The sequence below is a fragment of the Trachemys scripta genome, chromosome 6 (genome assembly GCF_013100865.1).
Source record: "Trachemys scripta elegans isolate TJP31775 chromosome 6, CAS_Tse_1.0, whole genome shotgun sequence".
NCBI lineage: Eukaryota > Metazoa > Chordata > Testudines > Emydidae > Trachemys > Trachemys scripta.
The window spans coordinates 84,554,313-84,566,531 of record NC_048303.1 but is presented as its reverse complement, the minus strand read 5'-3'; the positions used below and the strand labels follow the sequence as shown (position 1 = coordinate 84,566,531).

Sequence of the window (12,219 nt, the reverse complement as noted above, 5' to 3'; positions counted from 1 at the left end):
ATTCCTTTTTCTAGGAAAAACTTGATAGTCAACCCTGCCTGGGATACAGATTCTGAAATATATTTTTCAATAAATACATACATACAACTTTCTATACAAATTCTTAAATATCATTCATACATACATCCTACAATGCTTATGTGTCACCAGTTTTCATTTGATACCTTACAAGATACTATTTATGGATAAAACCATGAAAACAATGTATTAGGTGTAGTAAGTTTTTCAGGCTTAATAGGAGTTGCTGGTACAGAACAGTGAACCCTTTGCCAGTTGGCACTGAGGGAGTCTTAGGATCACAGTGGTGTTGGATGCATGAGTTCCATAAGTTCAACGTCTCCATGCATAGAAGGATGGATTTAGCACTCTCTGTTTGTTAATATAGAGCATGGTTGTTATGTTGTTGGACATTACTAGGATATGTCAGAATCATGAGTGGTATGAACGCCTTGCAGGCTTCCCAGACAGCTCTCAGCTCCAGGAGATTTATTTGCATTCTGGTCTCTCGAGGCATCCAGGTGCCTTATGCTGTGAGTCATCCATGTGGGCTCCCCAGTCCAGTTGGGAGGCACCTGTAACTAGCTTTTTCTCAGGTATGGGCGGGAAGAGGGGAACTTACATGCATATGTGCTTGGGGTCTTTCCACCACATTAAGGGAGAATAATCACTATTGTGTACATACTGTCTTCTTGGCAGATACACCACACAGCTCTTGCCCTGACTGAGTCTAGAGTCGCTCCTATGAATTCTATAGTTTGTGTCAGATTTAGGGTAGACTTGTTTATACCAATTCCCAGGGCCATTAGGAGATGGAGCAGCAATGATGTCAATGTCAAAACTTCTAGACAGGACCCTTCTGTCAGGAGCCAGTCATCTAGATATGGATGGCAACGGAGCCATTGCAACAGGCCTCTGCTGCTACTATTGCAAACTTCTTCGTAAATAGCCTGGGCGCTGCTAATAAGCCTAATGGAAGAACTCTTATTAATGGTGGTTGGGATCTGCCACTAACCTAAGGAAACACACATAGGGACCTGGATGGAGGGCCAAGTCAAGAAGAGGGAGCATCCAAAGTTTCAGAGAGGGAGAGAGAGAGCAGCAACAGAGTGTGCAGCATGTAGGAGAAAGGTGCCTCAGATCTGGAAGGAGCTAATCCCCAGAGTGGCTAGGAGGAGGTGCCCCTGGCAGTAAGTGGACTCTATCACAGGGTATAATTATAAGGTCTGATTTTCTGAAGTGCTCATTGACTTGAACTGTGGGTGCTTGAGACTCTGAAAATCAGGTTCATGGTTTAGAAGTCCTCCTTATATCCGAGGATATCCTATTTTCCTATCCTTAAACAGAGGTTGTATTTGGGAACTAAAAAGAAAATGGCATCTAAAGATAACTAAAAATTAATCAACCAAGATTATGAACCACATGACTTTTCACGAAGTAACAGAAGAACAAGAAGAAATGATGAGGGATAGTCTAAGTATTTTTATTTACCTAATGCTTTTATCTTCTATTATTGCTTTAAACATGTCAGTAATGTATTTCAGGTGTTGAGACCAGAGCGTAGTTGGCAAATCTGGAAAACAGTAAGAAGAAAAATTGTACCTAATGAAACAGGCTAAAACAGAACAATATTTGGTACAGTATCAAGCTAGAACTAGAACTTGCTAGACACATGATTCAGTCTTCAGTAATTGCTTCTCATTTTTAAACTTTCCCGTAGTTTTCAACCATATCTATAATAAATTACTTTATGTTCTTTGGTCAAAAATTCATTTGCAAAATACAGGACTAAAGTTCAGGCTATTCATCAAATTAGGCATAAGTGCGTGTGTGTGCGCGCGCGCATACATACACGCACAGAGACACACAAACACACACACACAATATATATATATTGTTTCTCATCAATACTAATCTAGTGTATCTCTGTTATCCCAGCCAAGTGCCCTGTCCTTAGCAGAAATTGCCAATCATGCAGAACTGTGTCACATGAAACATTAGTTTTGATATGCATAAATAGAGACAAGGGAGATCAAACTTATTTTCATTTGTGACTTAACTGAAATCAGATTTCCAGATTTCAGAGAGGAGAAAGGCAACACAATGCATTAATACGTTTGAATATGGGAGTTTTCACAATGATCATTATTGGGCTTACAAGACATGAACATTGAATACCTTTCCAGTCCTTGATAACTGTGTTTTAATTCCTAGCATTGGCTTTACTATATTGAAAATAATTTGCCTTTCTTCTATTACTCTTATTTGGTTTTGGTTTTAATTTTGTTTAAATCTATGCCATTGAATATAATAGTTACACAAAAACCTACATTAAAGAACATTACAAAAGTGGCAAAGTCAAGCACTCAGAATTAAGGTAATCCTTGTGCATTATTTTTGAGGTTATATATTGTGCAGAAAAATAAATGAAAATGCAGATTCTGTTAATGCTCCAACAATTCAAGGCAGAACTTACCAAAAGGATGTTTGAGTAAGGCTATTACAAGATGCTGATGATGAGGAGGAAAGTAGGCCTTCAGAGGAAATTTATGCTAAAACAAAAGTCAATATTTTAAAAGAGCTTTGTGGTCAGCTTCCGAGAACATAAAACCTAAAGATATTATAGGCTCACCTAATGTAATAGCCACATACAATAACAGTGCTGTCTGGCATAAAGGAACACTTAATTAGTTTTAGACCTAACATTTAAGATTTTCTATGAAGAAGGAGGGAATAGAAAAGAGAGGGAAGGAGGCTTACAAAACCTAGTTATTTATGTTACTGGAATTATTTAACTTCAGTGAAAACAGGCTTTAGGGGATGGGGGAGTTTAAATCTAAATGTTCCCATCCAGTGTTTGTGAACACAAAAAGCAATTTTTTTCTAACATATAGGAACCAGAAAGAGTAACTGATGAATGTAATTTAATTCCAACAGATGCATAATTCAAAAAGTAAACAAACATTTTGTTATTATTTGTGAAAATTAAGGGACTAGCAGCAGTGGAACCGAAACTATTTTATTTTACAAGCACCTGTTGGGTATACTTAGGACAACGCAGTGAGTTATCCCACTAGCTACCTTAACTCTGGCCTGGAGGGACAGCATTCTCTAGGTGAAGGGACTATTCAGTCTCCACACCAGCTCTTGAACACAGACAGCAAATTATACCAAATTTCATGACAGATCTAAGTATCAGACGGGTAGCCATGTTAGTCTCTATCCACAAAAACAACAAGGAGTCTGGTGGCACCTTAAAGACTAACAGATTTATTTGGGCATAAGCTTTCGTGGGTAAAAAAGTGGGGTTTTTACCCACAAAGGCCACCAGACTCCTCGTTGTTTAGGACAGATCTGTAATTCCAAACTCTATCCAATGAAGACTGTGCTTAGACTACTAAGATCATTTCACTTGGATTTTTTGATGTACACTCAGATACCATGCATTTTACAAATACATGTAATGATATTCTTTCCCTTCACTTTAATGTGTTTTTCTTTGTGTCTTCCCTCCCCCACACACTTTTTTTTTTTTTTGAAACAGCAATTTAAAGGAAAATGAAAGTACATAGTCTGACACCCAACATATCATTGGTATGATAAAACTGGCAAAATTCCAAAGATCTATATTGTTCAAATGGAGTTATAGGAATTAATTCTTAATTAAAATATTAAAGCATACATGCAGTCAATTAATATGCACACCAAAAACCCCAAGAAAAAGCAGCACTGGGCATGCTTAGTAGACAAGACACAACCCACATTCTGAATTAACTTGACTTGCAAAATTGATTTCATTTTTAAATCAAAGCCAGTTTTCAGCATAAAAAGAGTTTAAGCAAAATAAAGATGTTTGCCTTCCTAGAACCTGACTGCAGGAAAACCAATTAGAAGGGACTGTGATTGTGGTCAGCCATTATATTGGGGGGAGTACAGGGTTTTCTGCGAACTCTCTCCTACTCTGCATACCTCTGTGGACACAATCTGGTTCTTAGAAAGATTCGCAAGATACATCTGTTTGCCTAGCCTTTTTTCAATTAACTGAACTATAAATTCCTGGGGTCTCAAACAACCGGCCAGATCCTTCTTCATTCTCAGTCTTTAGTGTTCCTCTTATTTGAAATGTTAATGGAGCAATTTATGTCCCATAAAATACATGCAGACATAGAGATGGGTATCTTATAAATGCATGTAATAACAGTTACAGTTTCAGGGTAACTGTTAACTGTATTTGCACCCTCCCCACTCCCATAGTCGACTTCAGGAGCGCCCAGTCAGGTCTCAGTTCTCCAGCTGTCACCTGTCTCTGGGTAGGGACCCTTGTACTACTCCCTTCTGACCAGGGGTTTCAAGGCTCCACAGCAACCTGCCATACACTGTGATAACTGCAGCAAGCCAGCTTGCCTAATGGCCAGCATGTGTGACTTGCTTTCTCCCCGAGGGCTATAAACAGTGTATTGCCAGCAGTTACCATACAGATCTTTCTAAACAAGTACATTACAAAGAAGCATTACAAAGAAAACATATAAAAAAACAACACAAGTTCCTATAGGCTTATTAAAAGTCTATCAGAGATCACTCCTAACCCCTCAGGGGGTGGTACCTCTCTGAGGTTGTTTACAGTTTCAGCAACTTGCCTTAATCACGCCTCCCCACCCATTTTTAGTTCCTGAAGGAGCTGTGGTAATCTGTCCCCATGAATTTATAAACCATTCATAAATTTAATACAATAGTTCCCAAAGATACTGCATGGAGTTGCAATGTCTGCAACAATAATAATATTCAGAAAGCAAAAACAATACGATCAAATTGATTTAAACCAAATTTATTAGATAGGAAGTACTCCTAGTCTGAGATCTTGTATGTTAAGTTGTAGCAAATTTTACAGTTGATTTATAAACTCTTGAAAAAAAAGATTTATAATGGAAATGCTCACAGGCACCACCTTAATTATAGCAGTGTGAATATGCACATATAAATTGTATAAAGAAGATCTATTTCATATTTAAAGCCAGCTTCACATAAAAAAATGGGCAATAATCCATGACATGATGTCATCAAGTGAAGAACTTTCCCCATAAAACACATGCAAAGCCAGCACAACAAATGTAGCCCCTAGTAAGTTGAAGAGTGTGGAATTTCTGCTTATGATCTCCAACCCACCATCCCTGCCTCCCGGGGGTTGCACAATGTACTGCTAACATGCAGCCAGGGTGGAATAGAATTAATGCGTGTGGCATTTATTCATATTAAATTAGACAGTTGCAGTTTCATTCCTAATTCATACTACCTGAAGCTAGAAGACAGATTTAATCACAATGCTAAGGCAAATATATTACGGATTCCAAGACTCACTCCTTCACTAACCACTATCTCCCAAAAAGATACGGAAGTCAAAGAGTAGGAATTCTCAGAAGTTTGTTTAGAGGTGAAATATATTCAGTAATAGAATAGCTTCCCAACCAGTGCTTCTGCCATATCAAACTGGACTGGAAAAATTAATGAAATGATTAGAGCGAGAAATTTTGGTAAATTTCGGATGAAGTGGGTTTTAGCCCACGAAAGCTTATGCCCAAATAAATCTGTTAGTCTCTAAGGTGCCACAAGTACTCCTTGTTCTTTTTGCTGATACAGACTAAAACGGCTACCACTCTAAAGAAAGCTTGTGACCTATAAATATCATTAGAATTTTCAAGTCCCCTGTTCTTGGATTTTAAACTCTGAGGGGCTGATTCTCCTCTCAGTTAAGCTTGTGAAAAACACAAGTAATTTCACCGCAGTCAGCTGAGCAAGAGTGGTGTAAAATTACCATCAGAGGAGAATAAGATCCTGAGTGGGGAAATTTTAAACCTCATCTGAACTCTTGGATGGTCAAACCTGACTATTTTGTATCGGCATATGTATTTTTCTTTGTTTTTTTTTCCTTATTACGTTCAGCACAGGGCTCAGTAGGATCCCTGCTGCTCCAAAAGAAATACTTGCCTATGTTCTCCCTCATTCTTTCAGTCCAAGATTGAGGATCATGCGGTAATTCAGCATGCAGGCAAATGCTGCACAGCCAGGATAACAATATAATATATGCAGTGCTTAATTTGCACTAGGGCTTGCCAGGCTTGGCAGTTCATAGCCCAGGCACCTCTGGGCTTGCTGCGTCAGTTATGAATGTAAAAAGTTGCTTGAGCCCTGGCACCAAATTCCCTGGTGCCTCTTTCATTACAAATTAAGCGCTGAATATATGAGGATGATAAGTTATGTTGGTGAAATGCTACAGCATAAGAACAAATAAATTACTCCTGTTTTGCAAAAGGCATATTGGTTTTGCACCTCTATGTTTGATGCCAGTTAAAGTGCCTCAACTATGTCTTGGCATCCATCTATAGCAGCAATGTGAGACCATTAATCGGCTCATTTTATTCCATCAGCATTCTCAAATTTAAAATTGTTCTTTTATTGCTAAATCTGATAGCCTCTCATTAAAAAGTTATTAAAAAATAGAGCTTGACTAACCTGCTTGTTATCCTTCTGGTGAGCTTGAACAAAACACTGTGTAAACACCTGTATTATGGTCATTACTTCTGGCGTTCCACCGGTTTCCAGTAGTGCATTCCTGAGCATTGAAAAGTTAAATTATGACAGGTCAGATTATTAGTCTGTTAATCACACAGCTTTAAACTGGAAGACGGTAACGAGAGAGTGAGCATGCTTTCTGTATTGTTGCCTTGAGCTGTGTCTGAACTCATCAGGCTATAACGCCAGCCTGAAAACTGAAGAAACTAACTTCACTTTGACATTTGTTAAAGAACACACACACACCCTTTGTGATAAAGACAACACTGTCCTTTGACAAATATTTCACACTTTGAGCTTAATTTTTTTTTTTTTTTTGCAGTTGCGACCCATGCATTTAGAGGTCTAAATGGAGCAGCCACATACTTAGGAGTCTATATGATGGGGTTTGCATCTGCAACAAATTGTAGGGAAGGAAAAAAAGGACAAAATTAAAAAGCAGGCTGGCATAAAAAAAATGGCCTTTTAAGACTCCAATCCTGCAAAGCACTTAAGCACAAACTTAACTTTAAGTTTCAACTGAACTACTCACATACTTAAAATTTAGCACATGCTTAAGTGCTTAGCTGGATCAGAGCCCATAAGCAGTTCAGGGCTGGCCTACAAGAGGAAAGTCAGAAAAGTTAAGTCAAATGAACTAAAGGTGTGACATCAACGTGCCTAAGTTAAAGCATATTAAAGCCCCACATGGATGCTCTCATTCAGGAGTAAGCGGTCTCCATTTGCTAATCCTGATAATCTATGATTCTATGAAATTACAGCTAAATAAATGCACTTTACTGCTAAATTAGATCATCTGCATGGGTGAGGAGGAAGGTACTTTAACATGCTCTAATTTATTAGTATTAACTTCATACCTTTAGTCAATTTGCCTTAACTTTCCCGAGTGTCTCCATGTAAACATGGCCTAAAATTCAACAAGTAGAATCCACTTGTAAGGGGAAAGAATAACATTCACATTGCCTAAAATTGTTCGTTGTTCACAGTTGCTCTCTTACTGTAGGTTCCAAGAAGAAAGTTCATATTCAGATTAGGCAATGAAAAGATTTAAAAATTTGAAAAGACCACACAAGGAGATGGAACTTTATCATTTAGTAATACAGTTACAGCTAAGTCATGAGATGTGACTGGTTAGTGATTTAGAAAAGTAAACAGCAACATGAACAGAGATGAATGTTGTACCAAAATCATATTGTACAGCTGCAGTTGGTATAGCAGTACCATAATCAGAGCCTCGTGCATTCCGCAATGATTTCAGTTGTGAAATCACAAAATCAATCCAGGCAGTCTCATATGTCAGGCAGGTGAAACGCTCTAATCAGTAAACCTGAGCAAGTGGGGCAGGCACTGTAAAGGCAGCTAAAGCTAAGGGCGGGGAAAGCTACTTTCCATTCCCCTCTTTGAAAGGAATGTAATGATAAAAAAAGCAGATTCTCCATTTCTCCTGGCAACAGTGTAGTAAGTTCAGGGTAAGAGGTCTAGTGGGATACCACGAGAATCAGTGTTAGTGTCTTATTTAACATTTTCATTAATGATCTGGAAGAGGAGTACTTATTATATTGCTAAAATTCAGAAATGATACTAAATTGGAAGTAGATGTGATAACCAGCAAAAACAGAGAAACACCATAAAGGAACCTCCAGAGGTTAGATACATGGGCCGAAAACAATTAAGTAAGATACAACTTGGAAAAACAAAAGCTAATATGTCTGGGATAAAATAATCCAAAACACAAACTCAATGGGGAGGATGTGAAACATGGGAAGCAGTAATGCTGAAAGAGACAAAGGGGTGGACAGCAACTCAGACATGAGTTTCTAATAGAAAATGGCTTCAAAAAAGCTAATGCAATTTTGGACAGTATGCATAAATAAATATGAAGCAAGGAAATAATAATCCTTCTCTAACAATATCTCTCTAAGCACTCTGGTGTGACTGAACCTGGGGACTGTTGTGTTCATTTCCAGGTACAACTTTACCAAAAGGATAATAATAAACTGGAGCAACTCCTGACAAGTACAACAAAAATAAACATGAGGCTGTAGGGACTGACTTATCAGAAAATATTAGAGATAGCTAATATGTGTAGCTTAGTTTAGTAATGACTAAGAGAGCAGGGAACAAACTTTTTCAAATTAAAAAACAAAACAGTTACTCACCTTCTCATAATTATTGTTCTGCAAGATGTGTTGCACATTTTCCTTAGACTGTAGGGGTGTAATGTCTCATGCATGAGTGCTGGAGAGTTTTCCCTAGTGACACCAGTAGGAGCAGTCCTGCCCATTCCTGGTCCACCTCATGGAGTGCATAAAGGGCAGAGCCACCCCACTTATCCTTCATTTCCTTTGCAATGGAATGCCAATGGTAGATTTTGATGCATTGGAGAAGAAGTGTGGGTCACGTAATAAACATATGCAACACATCTCGAAGAACTATAGTTATGATAACCATTTTTAATTCTTCAAGTGCTTGCATATTCACATTATACTGTAGGTGACTCTCAAACTGTTCTAAAGGTAGTGGGGGTTGGAGTCTCATCAGAAGCGGGACAGTAGGACCGCTTTTCCCATATTTGCATCTTTCTTTGATGCAGCAGTGAATGCATAATGTCTAGTGAAAGTATGAACAGAAGACTATGTTACTCCCCTGCAAATGTGCAGAATAGGGACATCTCCCACCAATGCTGCAGAAGCCAGATGCACCATGGTGAAGCATGCTGTCAGTTTCTAAGCAGAGTTGTGCCCTTGACAGTGTAAGAGAAGGTTACTCACCTTGTGCAGTAACTGAGGTACTTCAAAATGGTTGTCCCTGTGGGTGTTCTGCTTTAGGTGTCTTGGCGCCCTGCACTTCTAATTGCAGATTTGTAGTAGCAGTGCCCCGGTAGGCCACACAGACATGGCAGCCGTCTTGCGCTAATCCGAGCAATTACCCCACGTGCGCAGCCAACAGTCCCCCAGTTCCTTCTCTACCCCAGAGGATTGACATGAAACTCCGAAGTAGAGGGGGTGGCGGGTAGTGGAGCACCCACAGGGACAACCATCTCGAAGAACCTCAGTTACTGCACAAGGTAAGTAACCTTCTCTTCTTCTAGGAGTATCCTTGTGAGTGCTCCACTTTAGGTGACTGTAGAGCAGTAACCCTCAGTGGAGGGGAGGGACTTTCGAGTTGATTTATGTGCGGTGGAGAGCACCAAGAGTCCAAACTGAGCATCTGCAGCTGATTGTTGTTCTAATGCATAGTGTTTGGTAAAGGTATGGGCTGATGCCCAGGTAGCTGCTTTACAAATGTCTGTGATGGGTACATTATTGAGAAAGACCACAGACATGGATAGTGCTCTGGTGGAGTGTGCGCAAAGTCCAGAGGGAGCTTGCAGATTATAGTTTGGGCAACATAACTGGATACATGTAGATATCCATTTGATAGTCTCTGCTTGGAGATGGTTTGGCCCTGGAAATGTTCTGTTGTGGATACAAATAGTCTGGATGATTTTCTAAATGTTTTTGTTCTTTCTATATAGAATGCTAGCACTCTGCGGACGTCTAGTGTGTGAAGGGAGGCCTCCCTGTTGTCAGCATGTGGTTTGGGGAAAAATACAGGTAAGTAAATGGGCTGGTTGCGATGGAAGGGGGAGGTGACCTTGGGTATGAATTTAGGATGTGGTTGTAGGATTGGCTTTGAGGAATGTGGTAAGGTGGGTATGCCATTAGGGCGCTCAGCTCTCCCACCCTTCTTGCTGATGTGATAGCTATTAGGAAGGCAACCTTCATGGATAGGTGCAACAACAAACAGGTCGCTAGTGGTTCAAAGGGTTTGCCTATGAAGGCACGGAGAACAAGACTGAGATCCCACATGGGGGTGGGGTCCTGTAGTGTGGGATAAGTATTCTCTATGCCCTTGATGAAGCGTTTAGTCAGCAGGTGAGCAAAGAGCAGGTAAGCAAAGAGCACCTTAGAGTGGAAGGAGGTGATGGCTGCTAGATGCAATCTGAGTGAGCTAGTAGATAGGCCCAATTATTTTAGTGTTAATATGTCGTCAAGGATAATGGGTAGCGATGCCGACTGTGGAATAATCTGCTTGTTCTGGCACCAAGTACAGGATCGTTTCCACTTGTGTGTGTATGTCTTTCATGTGGTCAGCCACAGACTGTTCAGTAGTATATCTTGTACTTCCTTAGAACAGTGTGTCTCAAGTCCCATCATCCATGGATTAGCCAGGCCTGAGATAGAATACTGAAATGTTGGGGTGCCTGAGGCATCCTGCGTCAGCAGATGAAGCACAAGGGGAAGGGTTCGTAATGGTGTCACTGCCATCTGTTTCAGGTATGGAAACCATGTTTGTCTGGGCCATGTTAGTGCAATGATGACAGCCCTTGATTTGTCTTGCTTGATCTTGTGGAGGACACGGCTTAATAGATGGATTGGGGGGAAAACATACAGTAGTGGGGCTTCCCATTTCAGAAGGAAGGCGTCTCCCAGAGAGTCGTGCCCCTGTCTGGCCTGAGAGCAGAATTGCAGGCACTTTGCATTGTGTGCCATTGTGAAGAGATCTATTGAGGGGAATCCCTATTGTCTGAATACAGTTTTTAGTATTCTGAGATCTATCTCCTATTTGTGGGTTTGTGAAAAGTTCCTGCTTAGGTGGTCTGCTGTTGCATCTGGCGTCTGGGCAAGTAGGATGCTATGATGTGTATGTTGTTGGAGATGCATCACTGGCAGAAGCAGACTGCTTCTGCACAGAGGGAATGAGATCGGGCCCCTCCTTGGTGATTTACATAAAACATAGTCGCCAAGTTGTCCATAAGAACCTGGACAGTCCTATTGCGGATCAGAGGGAGAAAGTGCTGGCAGGCGTTTCAGACTGCCCTTAACTCCAATAGATTTATGTGGAGATTGGACTCTGCAGGGGACCAGTGACCTTGGATGATATTTTCATACAAGTGTGCCCCCCATCCCATCAGAGAGGCATCTGTGGTGATTGTTACAGTTGGAGGTTTTGTTGGAAGAGGACACTTGAACAAACGTTCGTAGGTTGTGTCCACCACATGAGCGAGTCTTTTACCCTGCTGGGCACTGTAAGACATCTGTTGAGTGAGTGCCTCGGTAGAATATAGACAGTGCAGAGCCAGGCCTGTAGGCATCTCCTGTGGAGCCTGGCATGTTTCATGACAAACGTCATAGCCGCCATGTGCCCCAGGAGTTTAGGCACGTTCTGGCATATATTTGTGGGCTGTCTATTACTGTTGTAATTAGCTTTGTTAAAGTAAGAAATCATTGTTGGGGTAGTCGTGTTGTTGCTGTGAGGCAGTTGAGGTGTGTCCCTATAAAGTCCAACTGTTGGGTGGGTGTCAGAGTGGATTTTTGGAGATTGATTTGTAACCTTAGGTTCGTAAATAGGGTTATAGTGGTGTGAGTGGACTCGATTGCTGCCTTGTGTGCGGGTGCTTTTAGAAGACAGTTGTCTAGGTAGGGAAATATGATCACATTCTGCCTGCGAAGGTGTGCTGCTGCAACAGCGAGAACCTTGGAAAACACTCTTGGGGCAGTGGACAGGCCGAAGGGGAGCACTCTGTACTGGTAATGCAGGTTCCCTAGAGTGAATCACAGGAACCGCTGTGTGCCGTGTGAATGGTAACATGAAAGTAAGCATCCTGTAGGT

The 12,219-nt window shown here is 40.6% G+C and overlaps 2 protein-coding genes across 4 annotated transcripts in view; one reads left to right on the top strand and one right to left on the bottom strand.

Annotated features, from left to right (window-relative positions):
* The window catches only part of FANCC (FA complementation group C), a 127,721-nt gene that overhangs the window by 9,689 nt on the left and 105,813 nt on the right, over positions 1 to 12,219 (bottom strand). The window contains exons 10-12 of the mRNA XM_034773790.1: positions 6,505 to 6,604; positions 2,474 to 2,549; positions 1,489 to 1,570 (exon numbers count right to left, since the gene is read on the bottom strand). Of these exons, the coding sequence (XP_034629681.1) occupies positions 1,489 to 1,570; positions 2,474 to 2,549; positions 6,505 to 6,604 (258 nt within the window). The remainder of the gene's footprint in view (positions 1 to 1,488; positions 1,571 to 2,473; positions 2,550 to 6,504; positions 6,605 to 12,219) is intronic.
* Positions 1 to 12,219, top strand: part of AOPEP (aminopeptidase O (putative)) — a 368,640-nt gene that overhangs the window by 355,454 nt on the left and 967 nt on the right. For all 3 annotated transcript variants that reach the window (XM_034773788.1, XM_034773786.1, XM_034773787.1), the window contains 2 exons: positions 10,082 to 10,160; positions 10,739 to 10,883. The gene's annotated coding sequence lies outside the window, so the exon portion shown is untranslated. The remainder of the gene's footprint in view (positions 1 to 10,081; positions 10,161 to 10,738; positions 10,884 to 12,219) is intronic.